We start from the raw sequence: 17568 nt of genomic DNA, 5'->3' as shown, positions 1-17568 counted from the left end.
ATATTTTATTTAATTTTATTTTTCTTTATTTAATTTTATTTTTCTTTATTTTTTTTCCTTTATTTTATCTTATTTTTCTTTATTTTATTTTATTTTATTAAAGCATGCATATTTTATTTTATTTTATTTTCCTTTATTTTATTTTATTTTATTAAAGCATCTTTTATTTTAAAGCATGCATATTTTATTTAATTTTATTTTTCTTTATTTAATTTTATTTTTCTTTATTTTTTTTCCTTTATTTTATCTTATTTTTCTTTATTTTATTTTATTTTATTAAAGCATGCATATTTTATTTTATTTTATTTTCCTTTATTTTATTTTATTTTATTAAAGCATCTTTTATTTTAAAGCATGCATATTTTATTTAATTTTATTTTTCTTTATTTAATTTTATTTTTCTTTATTTTTTTTCCTTTATTTTATCTTATTTTTCTTTATTTTATTTTATTTTATTAAAGCATGCATATTTTATTTTATTTTATTTTCCTTTATTTTATTTTATTTTATTAAAGCATCTTTTATTTTAAAGCATGCATATTTTATTTAATTTTATTTTTCTTTATTTAATTTTATTTTTCTTTATTTTTTTTTCCTTTATTTTATCTTATTTTTCTTTATTTTATTTTATTTTATTAAAGCATGCATATTTTATTTTATTTTATTTTCCTTTATTTTATTTTATTTTATTAAAGCATCTTTTATTTTAAAGCATGCATATTTTATTTAATTTTATTTTTCTTTATTTAATTTTATTTTTCTTTATTTTTTTTTCCTTTATTTTATCTTATTTTTCTTTATTTTATTTTATTTTATTAAAGCATGCATATTTTATTTTATTTTATTTTCCTTTATTTTATTTTATTTTATTAAAGCATCTTTTATTTTAAGCATGCATCTTTAATTTTACTTTTCTTTATTTTATTTTATTTTATTAAAGCAAGCATCTGTTTTTTTAAAGCATGCATCTTTTATTTTATTTTTACTGGACAGCCGAATAAACCATGCTTATTTATAAAAAAATTTACAGCATGCATTTTTTTTAAAGCATGCATATTTTATTTTATTTTATTCTGCACATTAAATAACCAAAGCCATGTTCTGTGAGATGTTTTACAGTGTCCTTCTCTCCGCAGATCCACACGTCTCTGATTAACGGGCGTCCCAGCGCTGACGATCTGACGCCGGAGTTGCTGGAGTTCACATCAGCGAGGTTCATTCGCCTTCGTCTGCAGAGGATCCGGACACTCAACGCAGACCTGATGACCCTCAGCTACCGAGACCCCAAAGACGTGGACCCCATTGTCACCCGCCGGGTACCAGTTTACCCCATTACTGCTATAAAGAAGACCTATTATGCAGAAATCACGTTTATAAGAGGTTTAAACCCAGTTGTGTGTCAGCAGTGTGTGAATATCTCCAGCCTCTAGTGCTCAACATGAATTAATTGTATTTATTATAATCAGACTTGATGCAGAAACACTTTGATTGACATTCTCACTTTGTACGTTTCATCAGAGGGGGAAAGCCCCGCCCACTAGTGCCCATCTCTCCATCTCATTAGCATAAACAGCAGCCCTGAGTGAGAAGCAGCCGTCTGTCCATTAGCCATTAGAGTGTTTGAGCTGCTGAAGATAATGTCAGCATAGACTAAGAGGATTATAGATGTGGAGTTTTAGATGAACAGCGTCAGGAGCGACATAGACTGACAGAAGCATGAAGCACACACACACACTGAAGCACGCATGCACACCTGACTGGCACTCACAACACACACACACTGCTGTTTTACATCTGTCACAATTATGATGCACAGGCGTTTGTTTTAGGGGGTTACAATGGTATGTAGTATATAGTAATCATTCCTGAATGAGTAACTGTATTATGGTCTGTTTTTCAGTATTATTACTCCATCAAGGACATCTCAGTGGGCGGGATGTGCATCTGCTATGGCCACGCCCAGAGCTGCCCCTGGGACCCCGTTACCAAGGTAACTGTCAACACCTTGGAGCTGAAGCTGCCAATCAAACTATAGTGTGCGATTAGCCCCGCCTCCATGAACAAACAAATGCTTTAGCGAACTGTAAATGCAATATTGTCTTTGGGAATACTTAAGTTTAAAGGGTCACGAAACACCAAAACAGTTTTAAGATGTTGACAGTATATATATATATATATATATATATATATATATATATATATATATATATATGTCTCACATTCCTAAAAACAAATAAGTGAACATTGGTTGTTTTTGCATTATTTCAAGCAAATTCGTTCTTATGGTTTGAAAAGAAATGTTGAAGCTGCGTCACGGCGATTAGATCCTTGTGTGAATTCCAGCATGAAGACTGGATGTCTGTACCGATGTGACGTCTTTGAGCTTTCATCATTAATTCATGAGATAGACTTGGTTCGAACCAATCAGCGCCCTCTATTGTGAATGAGGTGGAACTTCATTAATATGCATGATAAGGCTTTGAAGACTGTGTTTACCCGTTGCAGTGTTCAGAGAGACGCCATGTTGTGTTGCCAACCGTAATTAAAACAAGTGGAAGAAGAAGAATTGTTTGGAGACATGGGTCGTCAGTGTTGTGTTTATAAATGTGCTGTAATGAAGGTTTTGTTTCCATTTCCCCGCTATGAGAGCACCGATGGTGTGTGGACATTCTTTGTTTATGTTCCTTACAAACATATTTGCATTCACTGTTGAAATTAGAAAAGCTAAAGCTGAGTATTTTCTTTTAAATTCTTCTAATGATTAAAATAAATCATCAAAATGTAGATGTTTTGAATAGTTTGTCAGTGTGATTCATGTTAACTGTTAATTGTTTGTTGTTTGTTAGACCCATGTGACGTGTACTGCCTAATCTTGGCCAGGACGCTCTTATAAAAGACATTTTTAATCTCAATGTGTCTTTCCTGGTAAAATTAAGGTTATAATAATAATAATAATTTCTGTCACATGTTAGCAGACCACTGTAATCCACATGTGAGTCCAGCTGTGCTCTCATAGCGGGAAAATGAAAACAAAACCTTCATTACATTTCAATAGTTTTATTTATTTATTTATTTTAAAATATTAAAAAATATATTTGTTTATTTATTTATTTTTAAATATAATTTTTTTAATTATTTATTTAAATAGTTTTATTTATTTATTTATTTTTAAATATAAAAAAATATATATATATTTAAATAGTTTTATTTATTTATTTATTTTTAAATATTAAAAAATATATATATATTTAAATAGTTTTATTTATTTATTTTAAAATATTTAAAAAAATAAAATAAAATATATATAAATATATATATATATATATATATATTTAAACTGTTTTATTTATTTATTTTTAAATATAAATTTTTAAATTATTTATTTAAATAGTTTTATTTAATTATTTATTTTTAAATATTTAAAAAAATATTTGTTTATTTATTTATTTTTAAATATATATATTTTAAATTATTTGTTTAAATAGTTTTATTTATTAATTTATTTTTAAATATTATATATATATATATATATATATATATAGATATATATATATATATATATATATATATATATATATATATATATATTTAAATAGTTTTATTTATTTCTTTTTAAATATTTTTAAAAAATTGTTCATTTATTTATTCTTAAATATTTTTATTTATTTATTTAAATAGTTTTATATATTTATTTTTAAATATTAAAAAAATATATATATATATATATTTAAATAGTTTTATTTATTTATTTTTAAATATTTAAAAAAATATTTGTTTATTTATTTATTTTTAAATATAAACTTTTAAAAATTATTTATTTAAATATGTTTTATTTATTTATTTTTAAATATTAAAAAAATATTTGTTTATTTATTTATTTTTAAATATAATTTTTTTTATTTATTTAAATAGTTTTATTTATTTATTTATTTTTAAATATTAAAAAATATATATATTTAAACAGTTTTATTCATTTATTTTTTAATATTAAAAATATAAATATTTAAACAGTTTTATTTATTTATTTTTAAATATTTTTAAAAATATTTGTTTATTTATTTATTTTTTAATATATATATTTATATTATTATTTATTTAAATAGTTTTATTATTTATTTCTTTTTAAATATTTAAAAAATATTTGTTTATTTATTTATTTATTTTAAATATATATTTTTTTAATTATTTATTTAAATAGTTTTATTTATTTATTTATTTTGTTTCCATACTGTGGCAGTCTATGGAAATTTTTAAATATTACTTTGCATTTAACAAAATATCATATTTCTGTGTGTGAGTTTGGGTGTGTGTATATATGAGTGTGTGTATGTGTGTGTGGAATGTTTGTGCATGTTTTTGCGTGTACGTGTGTGTCTCATTCTCTTGTCTGTTGTCTCCACAGAAGCTGCAGTGTGTGTGTGAGCACAACACTTGTGGTGAGAGCTGTAATGAGTGCTGTCCTGGATACCATCAGGAGCCATGGCAGCCGGGAACTCTCTCTGACGGCAACACTTGCGAGAGTAAGACACAACCAAGTGTTCATAACTGTAGAAGTACATTGATGATACGCTGATGATAAAGTAAAAAATAAATACACATTTAAATGCTGGATTTAGGATTAAAGATTAAGTATATTCATTGAAAAAAATGGGTAAATTATATTATTATAATGTAGTGGGCAGCATGGTGGCGCAGTGGGTAGCACAATGGCCTCACAGCAAGAAGGTCACTGGTTCGAGTCCCGGCTGGGTCAGTTAGCGTTTCTCTGTGGAGTTTGCATGTTCTCCCTGTGTTGGTGTGGGTTTCCTCTGGGTGCTCTGGTGTCCCCCACAGTCCAAACACATGTGCTGTAGGGGAATTGATCAACTAAATTGGCCATAGTGTGTTTGTGTGTGGGTGTTTCTCGGTGTTGGGTTGCAGCTGGAAGGGCATCCGCTGCGTAAAACATGTGCTGGATAAGTTGGTGGTTCATTCCGCTGTGGTAATCCCTGATTAATAAAGGGACTAAGCTGAAAAGAAAATGAATGAATAAATATAAGGTAGTATTTTTAATAGATAACATTTCTAGAATATAGTTTTAGTTATATATATATATATATATATATATATATATATGTAACTTATTTAATCTGTCTTTAGTATGGAGAGCTCTGCTGTGATGTGGATTTCCCTTTGGGGATTAATAAAGCCAAACAAGCAAAATAAATTAAAGCAATTATGTAATTAATATATTTAAATTATATGTAAAAACATAATTAAATAGTTATGATACAGCGTGATTATCATTAGATATTTAAATAAAAATCTAAAATGTATATAAATATTGAAAGTGTATTTTAGATTTTATTTAATTACAGATTTTATTTGTATGTTTAAGGGCGCACTCACACTTTGCTATCTGAACCGTGCTCAGGCGCGTTTGCTGATTTGTTTGAGAAGTGTGAGGGCTCTGAAATGGACTCAGGTGCAGTTCAGTTGGCCGGCCCTGGCCCGGTTGGAAAAGGTGTGCCAGAGTTTGGTTCACTTGGGCTTTGGTGCGGTACGCTTGTAGTGTGAGTGCAAATCGCGCCTGAGCCCCAAACTGAAGATGAGACGTCACTTCTAAGGGGTTGTTTGATTTGGATTTATTAATCATTCTTACTGTTCAATGAACACGAGCTGTCAGAGTTTATTAAAGACACAAACGCCTCACTGCACCACAGCTGATACCTTCAGCAAACCTCCTAATAACTGCAGCACGAGGACTTTATTGATTATTTATGACAGGGTTTCCGCGGGGTCTTAAAGTCTTAAAAAGTCTAAAATTAAAAAATCAAATTTAAGGCCTTAAAAAGTCTTAAATTGGCTGTTCTAGGTCTTCAATATTTCTGCACAGGTCTTATTTTTCCGATGTTCATGTAACGCTACATCTAATGCTCAATGAAATTCTTTTTTGTAGTTGTTGCTTGGTTTTAGTGGTGTTCTAGTTCTTTATTTCACTAGTCCAATTGTAATGTGTGTGCCCTCCCACATAGTGTGACCGTCACCACCCCAACCCCCCACCACCCCCTCTTAGCGTGATTAAAGGAGGAAAGTTTTTGTAAAAGTTTGGAAAAACGTCAGAGATAAGTTTGTTAAAACAAAAAAGAGGCCCCCCAAAACATCTTGAATGTTATTAATGATTCTCTTTTTATTTACTATCTGCTTCTTTTGACTGCCCCCTGTCATTTAAAAAATATCTCAATGGCGAACGCGGCAAGTATAAAAGCCTCGTCTGTTTCGTGAGGTGTGCGATGCGGCGCCAGGGGAAAGTATAAATCAGCATGTATAAATCAATGGTGCATCTAACCTATCTTTAGTAGTTCAATTTGAATACATTTATAAAAATATATAAACATATATAAAATATAAACAATTTTATTATTTTTACATTTTCTCTCGCGTGTTTTTGATATTGCAGTATAGGTCCTAAATTTAATACTTAAGTTTGTAAAAGGTCTTAAAAAGTCTTAAATTTGACATTATGATATCTGCAGAAACCCTGTATGAGCATCAAAAGGTCTGCGCCAGTGGTGTAGTGGTTAGTGCGTTGACACATGCATTCCAGTGCTCACGGTGATCTGAGTTTGATTCCCACCTTGTGATCCTATGCCGATCTTTCCCCTCTCTCTGCTCCCCACACTTTCCTGTCAATACTCTCTACTGTGCTGTCAATTAAAGGTGAAAACCCAGAAAGAATAATTATTAAAACAAATATAAAGTGGCTGATCTGTTCAGTGAATTATGTGTGTGTGTGTGTTACTGCATATCAAACGACTAAAATTATAGAGCTAAAGAAATCTCCACTGTGCTGAGCGAGAGCGCTTCTTAAACTGAACAGCACATCATTGATGATTTGAGCGTGCTCAGGCTCAGTGCAATGTGGGAGACGGGAGAGGGGGACAAGGGTGCTTCGGCATGGTTCAAGGCAACTGCACACAGTGTGAGTACACCCTAAATTAAAATTCGAAATAAAAACCTGTAACCATTGACTTCCATAGTATTTGCCCTTTTTTACTATGGACGTCAATGGTTACAGGTTTCTGCTGTCTTCAAAATACCTTCATAACAGATATTTAAATCAAAATAACAGAAGAAAGACACTCATAAAGGTTTGAAAATAATTCAGTTAAGCAAATTGAGTCTAAAATTTTTGGGTGAGCTTTCCCTTTAACCGTTACACCCTACTGGTTATGACATAAATGTTTTGCTCTCTTTTTTCTGTCCAAAAAATATTGTAATTGTTACCAGAATCGATAAGAACTGGATTCGTTAAGCAGAATCTGAATCGGAACCGGAGTTGCTCAAATGAAAACGATAAACAACCATAATCACAACTTCACCTTTAAAGTACACATGAAATCCAAAGTGAGCATATTGATTCTGTTAGCTCACATGTGTGTTTTCTCTCTCGTTTATCAGAATGTAATTGTCACAACAAAGCCGACGACTGTTTCTACAACCAGACGGTGGCGGATCTGAAGCTGAGCATGAACACACACGGCCAGTTCGCAGGAGGAGGAGTGTGTGTGAACTGCAGACACAATACAGCGGGAGTGAACTGTGAGACCTGTGCGGATGGATACTACAGACCACACCAGGTGAGCATCACAGTCGGAAACAACACAAGCAACGTCCAGCCGTTGATATTTGCATCATAATTCACCAACGATACGTGTCGGTTTTAATGGAAGACACACAACTGGTAAATCTTTACTCACAGATTTTGTATAACATGTCTTTATTAAGTTTAACAAGGGTTTACATTCAAATCTAACGCCATTACCCAGACAGATTTAGGGGGGGGGGGGGGGGGTAATAATAATAACCATCATCGTTAATATTAATAATGAAATCTAATCAAACACCAATCGCACAACTTCAGACCTCTGAAGACTGTTCAATAGCTCAATTTCATTTCAAAGTTCATCAAAACACCTCCCAGATATGACAGAATTCAGGATATTCAAGACTTTCAGCTCCAGAAGTGTTTGAGTTCAGCTGCTCATATGTGTGTGTGTGTGTGTGTGTGTGTTTTAGGTGTCTCCGTATGCAGAAGAGCCGTGTGTGGAGTGTCAGTGTGATATGAGGGGTTCAGTGAGTCCTGTGTGCATCAGAGACGATAATCACGCAAACCCAGACGCAGGTAGAGTATCGTCATCTGTTTCTGCAGATTCAGCATGTGTGTGTGTGTGTGCAGTGTGTGATGTTGTGTGTGTCGTGCAGGTCTGTCTCCGGGTCAGTGTGTGTGTAAGGAGGGTTTTGCGGGAGAGAAGTGTGACCGCTGTGCGTTCGGGTTCAGAGATTTTCCAGTGTGTTCTCGCTGCGAGTGTAACCTGGATGGGAGCCATAACACCGACCCCTGTATGGAGTGTGTGTGCAAGGTACTGAAAAACACACGTCACTCATAGACAGGAATGGGTAACACACTTTAAAAACATATTAGTAATATGGAAGTGGTGAGACTTTTTCAAAGGCAACTAAAATTGCTTCATATTGAGGAAGGTGGATGAAAAGAAAAGAAATTATTTCATTGGCAAGCAGAGTTTTCTCATTTGATTTGTTTTGGGTTTTTGTTTTGTTTTTGTTTTGTTTTCTGTTTTGTTTTATTTTTTGATTTGTTTTGTTTTGGTTTTGTTTATTTTTTATGTGTTTTTATTTTTTGTTCTGGTTTTGTTCTGGTTTTGTTTTGTTGTTTTGTGTTTTTTTTGTTTTTGTTTTAGTTTTGTTTTTGTGGTTTTTGTTTTGTGTTTTTTTTTTGTTGTGTTTTTTTGTTTTATTTTATTTTGTTTTGCGTTTTTGTTTTTTGTTTAGTTTTTGTTTCGTATTTTTTGTTTTATTTGTGTTTTTTGTTTTGTGTTTTTGTTTTGTGGTTTAGTTTTGTGTTTTTTGTGTGTTTTTTTCTTGTGTTTTTTTGTTTTGTTTTTGTGTTTTTTGTTTTGTTTAGTTTTTGTATTTGTTTATTTTTTGTTTTGTTTTTGATGTTCTGTTTTTGTTTAGTTTTAGTTTTTTGTTTTGTGTTTGTGGTTTTGTTTTGCGTTTTTGTTTTGTGTTTTTTTTGTTTTTGTGTAGTTATTGTTTGGTTTGTGTTTTTTGTTGTTGTTTTGTTTAATGTTTTTGTTTTGTAATTTTGTTTCGTTTTTTGTTTTGTTTAGTGTTTTTGTTTTGTTTACAGTTTTTTTGTTTTGTTTAATGTTTTTTGTTTTGTGTTATGTTTTTGTTTGGTCATTTGTTTTGCTTAGCGTTTTTGTTTTGTTTAGTGTTTTTGTTTTGTTTACAGTTTTTTTGTTTTGTTTAATGTTTTTTGTTTTGTGTTATGTTTTTGTTTGGTCATTTGTTTTGCTTAGCGTTTTTGTTTTGTTTAGTGTTTTTGTTTTGTTTACAGTTTTTTTGTTTTGTTTAATGTTTTTTGTTTTGTGTTATGTTTTTGTTTGGTCATTTGTTTTGCTTAGCGTTTTTGTTTTGTTTAGTGTTTTTGTTTTGTTTACAGTTTTTTTGTTTTGTTTAATGTTTTTTGTTTTGTGTTATGTTTTTGTTTGGTCATTTGTTTTGCTTAGCGTTTTTGTTTTGTTTAGTGTTTTTGTTTTGTTTACAGTTTTTTTGTTTTGTTTAATGTTTTTTGTTTTGTGTTATGTTTTTGTTTGGTCATTTGTTTTGCTTAGCGTTTTTGTTTTGTTTAGTGTTTTTTGTTTTTGTTTTGTGTTTTTTTTTGTTGTGTTTTTTTGTTTTATTTTATTTTGTTTTGCGTTTTTGTTTTTTGTTTAGTTTTTGTTTCGTATTTTTTGTTTTATTTGTGTTTTTTGTTTTGTGTTTTTGTTTTGTGGTTTAGTTTTGTGTTTTTTGTGTGTTTTTTTCTTGTGTTTTTTTTGTTTTGTTTTTGTGTTTTTTGTTTTGTTTAGTTTTTGTATTTGTTTATTTTTTGTTTTGTTTTTGATGTTCTGTTTTTGTTTAGTTTTAGTTTTTTGTTTTGTGTTTGTGGTTTTGTTTTGCGTTTTTGTTTTGTGTTTTTTTTTTTTTTGTTTTTGTGTAGTTATTGTTTGGTTTTGTGTTTTTTGTTGTTGTTTTGGTTTAATGTTTTTTGTTTTGTAATTTGTTTCATTTTTTTTGTTTTTGTTTTGTGTTTTTGTTTTGTTTACAGTTTTTTTTGTTTTGTTTAATGTTTTTTGTTTTGTGTTATGTTTTTGTTTGGTCATTTGTTTTGCTTAGCGTTTTTGTTTTGTTTAGTGTTTTTTGTTTTGTTTAGAGTTTTTTTGTTTTGTTTAATGTTTTTTTGTTTTGTGTTATGTTTTTGTTTTGGTCATTTGTTTTGCTTAGCGTTTTTGTTTTGTTTTGTGTTTTTGTTTTGTTTACAGTTTTTTTGTTTTGTTTAATGTTTTTTGTTTTGTGTTATGTTTTTGTTTTGGTCATTTGTTTTGCTTAGTGTTTTTGTTTTGTTTTGTGTTTTTTGTTTTTGTTTTGTGTTTTGGTTTGTTTTGTCTGTTTTTTTCTTGTTTACTGTTTTTTTGTTTTGTCTTTTGTTAATGTTTTTTTGTTTTGTGTTTTGTTTAGTGTTATTTGTTTTGTTTTTGTTTTGTGTTTTTGTTTTGTCTGTTCCTTTGTTTTGTTTACTGTTTTTTGTTTTGTCTTTTGTTTTTGTTTAATGGTTTTTGTTTTGTTTTGATTTGTGTTTTGTTTTCTCTTTTGTTTTGCTTAGTGTTATTTGTTTTGTTTTTGTTTTGTTTACTGTTTTTTGTTTTGTTTTTTGTTTTGTTTTGTGAGTAAGGTACTGAAAAAGACAGACACACACACGCCACTCACACACAGGGTTGGGAAACCCACCTTAAAAGAGAATTATTAGTATGAAAGTGCTAAGGAGGTTGAGAAAAACAATTATTTTATTGTTAAGCAAAGACTTTTCATTTTGTTTTGTTTTTGTTTATTTGTGTTTTTAGTTTAGTTTTGTTTTGTAAAGACACTAATATATATATTAAAGAAATATCTGAACATGATGTATAATGTATATATAAACATGAAAACATAAACGTTTCAAAGCAAAGACACTAATAATTCATACAATATACTGTAATTCACCAATTTCCTATGTTCTTTCGTCTGACAAATATAACTGTTAGTCGAAAAGTAGAATATTTCTGCTAAATATATTTAATATATCTACTTTTCTGAATTGATGTATACAGAACTGTTGAATTGATTTACAGTATTTAATATAAGTACATTATAAGTAGCTGTAATGCAATATAGATGAACGCTAATCTCTTAGTGTATCAGTCATTTAGTTACAGTAACTAGCTAGTTTATAACTCAGTATTTCACCCAACACTGTCAGAAATGCTGGATGTTTTTTGACATGTTTTCTCTCTGTGTGTGTGTGTGTGTCCTCAGGTGAATGTGATGGGCTCTCACTGTGACCTGTGTAAGCAGGGCTTCTATAACCTGCAGGCCAGTAATCCTGAAGGCTGCACAGAGTGTTTCTGCTTCGGTGTGTCAGATGTGTGTGAGAGCTCCACCTGGTCCAGCGGCTCGGTACGTTTATACACGCATGCAGACACGCTCACTTATTCACTCACTCATAGACACACACACACAAACACACACACACACACACACACACACACACACACACACACACACACACAGTAACACTGATGTTAAAGTAACCCTGAGTGTGTCTGTTCAGGTGGTGCACAGAGACGGCGTCCTCCATCGCTTGCTCCAGACCTCCATCAGCTTCTGGTCTCCAGTTTCTGATGAAAACCTGATCATCTCCAACAGATCCACAGATGCTGACCCCTCCTCTGTGTGGACATGGGCTGCTCCAGAGCCTTTCCTCAATAACAAGGTGTGTGTTTGTGTGAGTGTGTGTGTCTTTCTGTCTGTATGTGTGTCTTAAATATATATGGGCAACTTGGTGGCTCAGTGGTTAGCACTGTGACCTCACAGCAAGAAGGTCGCTGGTTCGAGTCCCAGCTGGGTCAGTTGGCATTTCTGTGTGGAGTTTGCATGTTCTCCCCGTGTTGGCGTGGGTTTCCTCAGGGTGCTCCGGTTTCCCCCACAGTCCAAACACATGCGCTATAGGGGAATTGCTGAACTAAATTGCCCGTAGTGTATGAATGTGTGTGTGAATGAGGGTGTATGGGTGTTTCCCAATACTGGGTTGCAGCTGGAAGGGCATCAGCTGTGTAAAACATATGCTGGAATAGTTGGTGGTTCATTCCACTCTGGCAACCCCTGATTTATAAAGGGACTAAGCCGAAGGAATATTAATACTAATACATATTAATATATTATAATTACTCTCCATCGTTTGTTTCTGCTGTAGTTGACGTCATATGGAAGTTTCTTGAACTACAGTGTGGCATATGATACTTCTGAGGAGAACGTGGACAAAACACTGCGCTCACACTTCAGCGTAATTATTGAGGTAAGATGATCATTAGTCTGCATTTATCTGTAATGTTTTTTAGACATTGTTAAAATTACGATTATAAATTGGCTAGTGATTTTATTGTCTTTTCTTTATTAAAAACAAGCACTGTTTCACGAATCTATTAAACTTGTAAAACTCATTATGAGATGCAGTTTGATCAGAGAGAGCTTTACTGACAGCTGCATGTTTGGATCTTGTCAAAGTCCTACATGACGGTAATAGTTTGATTGCAGTGTTTACTTCAGTAATGCCTCTAATATCTGCATCCTCCACATGTCTTAATTAAATTCCTGTTTAGTTTAATTATGACTTTAGTCAGATTAACGTAATCAAAAATCGCTGTTTACTTGGTAGACTCTTAATCAGAGTATTGTTTTAATCATGTTAAAATGGTATTAAAGTATTGTTGCCCATGTAAACATACTCAATGTTTGACTCAACCACACCGTCAGGGCTCTGCGATCTTGCTTCGCAAAGCAGCGTTTTCTGTATGTACAGTACATCAAAAGCAAGTCTACTATGGCTCACGCTTACTGGCAGTGGAAGATGATTTACGGTTAGTCGTGTCAGGAATCCGACCACAGATTAGCATGTTGTCCTCACAGGAACATGCTCAGCATCACACTGAATCAGCTAAGCTGTATATTTATGTTTCAATGTAATTAATGCTACGCACTATAAACGCAGCAAGTAATATGAGAATGATGTTTGCGCATGCATTATAATTTTGGCTCGAGGGAGGGGTGCCTGGGGGGGTGCGAGTGAAATTGGACAAATTTTGAGGGGCGTGTATCCTAAAAATGTGAAAACCCCTGCTTCAGACGACCTCGTAAACAACGACAGGGCAGATTCTGCTCTTCTTCTTGGCTTTGTGGTTGTTCATCAAAATGACGACAAGGTTTGTTTGAGCTCGACTCGACCATGGCTTGTTATTATATGTATATATTATTACAGCGTGATGTCTTGGCTGTGTGTTTAAAAATGGCACTTCCTTTGTTTTCATTCTACTGCTTGTCCACGAGCGAGTGACGCTTCTCTTTAAACCAATAGCGTTCAGCTGCGCGTCTCACTCCTCCTTTTGGTACACTTTTGTTGTGCTAGGTACCCAAAAAATGGGATGGTACCGTTCACTTTTAGGTACCTTTTGACAGTGAAACGGCCATAAAAGCGTACCGAACTGTACCACTCAGTGGAAACAGGCCAATAACGTCAACATGAAAGTGAAGCGCTATAAATAAAAAGAGGTGCAATATAAACAAACATATAAAGCATAGATGTATTTCTTACAAAATGCCTGGTGCATTAAGACAGGAGGAGTGTGTCCTACAGGTGGTTTGTCAAGCCCCCTCACCTGCACGGAGCATTATATAATGTGATGCATTGTGTGTATGCTTTACTAAAAAGAAGGGTCTTTAATTTAGTATTGAACTGGGAGAGTGTGTCTGAGCCTCGGACATTATCAGGAAGGCTATTCCAGAGTTTAGGAGCCCTAAATGAGAAGGCTCGACCTCCTTTAGTGGACTTTGCTAAATCAAAGTATTTCATTTATGAAGTGTGATTATAAAAGATTGAATTAATTAATGTTTATTATTAGAGGCTGAATATATTCACGCACTGCTGACACACAATTGTATTTAAACCCCTTAGAAAAGTGTCAGGGACAGGGGTTTCAACCCGGGTCTCCAGTGTCAGAGTCTGAGCGCTTAAACACTCAGCCACAAGTCGATAATGAACCCAGAAGCGAGACGGTACTTGCACTGTGAGAGATTTATTTATTAAAACCAAAAATCCAGATTTGGAACAAAAAAAAAAAAATGCAGAGATAAGACTAAGTTAACGAAGGAACAAAAAGGCCAACAGGCAAAATATCTCTGAAAAAACTAGAGCAGTAGAAATGCATCCAGAAAACAAAGAAAAAGGCTAAGTCGCATAGAACTCTGACAAAAACAGACTTTAAGAAAACAGGACAAGACTCACGATAACGAAGGGCTAGTATCAACAATAACCAAGCAAAGAAACAGGGGAGACTAGACAACTTAAATACACAAGACATAACAAGACACATGTGAAAACAATCACGTAATTACTGAACTCAAACACATGGGGAGAAATGAGGACAACTAGTGGAGAAACAAAATCATAACATGTAAAATACTAAATTCATAAAATGACAGATCCTGACAGAAAAGTAATTTTTGCATAATAAATAGTACTTTATTGTATTTATGTCACTATAATATGGCTGTGTACACACAACAAACAGCTATCTAAAGGTTGGTTTTGCATTTAATATCAGGTGTGTGTGACCGAGTGTAAATGTGTGTGTTACAGGGTAACGGGCGTACGCTGAGGCAGGCGCAGTCAGCTTATCTGCTGCTGAACGCTCACACACACCAGCGTGTGCTTGTGCAGATGCTGCCTCAGATCTTCATAGACTCTCACAGCGGCAGGAGCGTGCAGAGAGACGAGCTGATGACTGTGCTGGCGGATGTTGCTGCGCTCAGGGTTCGAGCCGAGCTGGAGGACAGCGCTGAGGGAACGCTCAGGTCAGACACGTGCAGAATATATACTGATGAATGCTGGACTCTGATTGGCTGATGAGGATTCAAGGTGTTTGGTTATTGGGTTAGGGGTTAGGGTTGTCTTATATCTTTAAGTTCACATTTTAATTTCAGCCTCTTTGTGTAAAGTGACTTCTGATTTATTTCAAGTGTAGTTTTAGTTGGGAATGACTGTATTGTGGTGTATTACAGCGCAGGTCTGCTGAACGCTTGATTCTGATTGGCTGATGAGCACTCTTAGGTGTGCAGTTATTGTTAGATAAATTCAAAAAAGTAGTTCCAGCAGGTTTTTGGGTGCATTACAGCTCCAAAAAAAGTATTACTTACCTAAATGTATGTTATATAATATATACAGTATATTTTATATTATATTATTTATAATATCTGTTATATAAATGATCTCATATTTTTATACGTTTAAGTTTACATTTAAGTTTAGCTTCTTTATGTGGCGAATAAGTGACTTCTGATGTAGTTTTAGTTGGGAGGGACTATATTAAGGTGTATTACTCTTTATACTGCAGGTCTGCCGAATGCTTGATTCTGATTGGCTGATGGTCGGGCTAAGACAGGGGTGCCCAAAGTTTTTCTTATAAAGGGCCAAAAACCAAACTTGATTTAGAAATGTGGGCCGAATATATACCAAACCCAATAAATCACATCATAAAACATTAAATTTGGCATTGGTTATTTCCTAATTTATATGCTAATATTTAAAAATAACTAGAAAATGTTGCTTTTAATCATGTTAACTAATGCAGTATAATTTTTGACATTTTATAATAAACTTATTATTACAGTAAAAATCTCATTTATACCACAATGGAGTTCTGCTGAAAACACTAGTCGACCTGAACCTACCTTTGCCTTGATTTTAGGGATGCACCAATCCCGATACTTGGATCGGAGATCGGTTCGATACTGCATACTTTTGCTGGATCGGGTATCGACCAACTGGTACCAATCCAAGTCCAATCTTGCATGTGCGCTAAATTCTGTGTTCATAAGCCAACTAGTCTAGTATAAGGCACTAGAAAGTTTCATGAAGGTCTACTATATCCCAAATGTTCTGAAGCCATTCTATAGTTTAATGTGAAGCACAGATGAATATTCACGTGGTTAAGTTCATGTACAGTTCAGCGCTTCCCGCCGCTGCGCCTGTCCATCATTCTCCATTCATTCACAATTCAAACTGCATGTGGCGTTCATGACAACACGAAAAACTCTCTCCAAGACTATTTGTTCCTGTTAGTTTAAATAATCAGTGGAGAAATGCATTTAGTTCTGCATTAAATGGCTTCATTTTGACCTGCAATAAGGAGTCCACTGCTGTTTCTAAATCATGTTGCGCTGTGTCTGTTAGATCAGCAGATCGCATTCACAACACTGGAGTAGTAGAGAGGGTTATTACCTGCTCTTCACACACAAAGTAGGCCTACCTGAAACTTTAAATAAGAAAAGGCTCAATAATACATTGGACAGATCCTCAACGCACTGATTTCTTCCCTTTGAGCTGCTGTTTTGGAAGTGACCGCAGATACCAGAGGGCTGCGCGCTGTGTCTCCGATGCATCAAGTGCTTCATGCATGTGCGCCGCTCCGTAAGATTATTCTCACAATGAGTTTCTGTTCTGTCATCCTTCTGACTGAGTGTATTCCTCCGATGGGGAATACTTTAAGTGCTGCGAATAGTTTGTAAAGCCTGGCCCATTGTGGTCAAAGTAGTTGATTAAATTAATAAAAGTGAAAGTGACGGGCGCAATATGGATGGTCATTAACAGAAAAAATATTTAGCCCAACATAGGCTACTCTGAGACTGTGAATATTTCACTGTCATTTCATTTATATCAACATTTATTCACCAGACCTGTTTGTGTTTTGGTGCTGAAGTATATAAGCGGTCCTTGTTTAGAACTTTCTCCTTCTCACGGTGAGGTTAGGCGAGGGAATATTAAGTAAAACTGACCTCCGACATTTCAGTTTAGTCTGTCAAACCTGCAGGAAAATATCAGGCTTTGCTAAAAGGCTGATTATTTTACCAACGATTAGGGTCAATAGTGGTAGCCTATTGCAGATTTCAAAGAAAAATCTTAATATTAAAAAAGGAAACATAAGCTGGCCCACAACAGATCAATGTCATAATGAATGCTCAAATAATGCAGCCTAGTTTACAGCAAGCATCATGTTTTTAATTAGGTTGTGCCGTCTGTCATGTATAGGCCTATAGGTCTGTTATTTTTTACTAAAGAAGATATATTATTTGAGTTTAGCACCAGAAATATATAGAAACTGTGTTATGCTTTAAAAAATAGGCACAGTATCGGGATCAGATCTGTATCGATGGATACTCAGAATTTTGGTATCGCAATCAGATCTGGTTTTGGCTGCCTCCCTACTTGATTTGCTCTCGGATGTCTTGTGCATCGCTCTTTGTCAAGAGACATTCTTTACATTTTAAAGTCTGATTTATTTACATTTCATTGAAACACTAAATTTCAGTGGAATATTTTGTAGCTCAGTTATTAAACAAAGAAACAAACGGTAATGATCAAATCGAAATAAC

The 17568-nt window shown here is 33.2% G+C and overlaps 1 protein-coding gene across 1 annotated transcript in view; it reads left to right on the top strand.

Moving 5' to 3' along the window:
• Window positions 1-17568, top strand: part of lama1 (laminin, alpha 1) — a 96319-nt gene that overhangs the window by 19957 nt on the left and 58794 nt on the right. Inside the window, 10 exon segments of the mRNA XM_056450898.1 lie at window positions 1137-1316; window positions 1901-1990; window positions 4403-4520; window positions 7441-7619; window positions 8059-8164; window positions 8245-8402; window positions 11401-11541; window positions 11696-11857; window positions 12338-12439; window positions 14777-14991. Coding sequence (XP_056306873.1) covers window positions 1137-1316; window positions 1901-1990; window positions 4403-4520; window positions 7441-7619; window positions 8059-8164; window positions 8245-8402; window positions 11401-11541; window positions 11696-11857; window positions 12338-12439; window positions 14777-14991 — 1451 coding nt within the window.

The sequence above is a fragment of the Danio aesculapii genome, chromosome 24, assembly GCF_903798145.1.
Source record: "Danio aesculapii chromosome 24, fDanAes4.1, whole genome shotgun sequence".
In the NCBI taxonomy this organism is placed as follows: Eukaryota; Metazoa; Chordata; class Actinopteri; order Cypriniformes; family Danionidae; genus Danio; species Danio aesculapii.
This window is presented reverse-complemented; position numbering and strand designations above follow the sequence as displayed.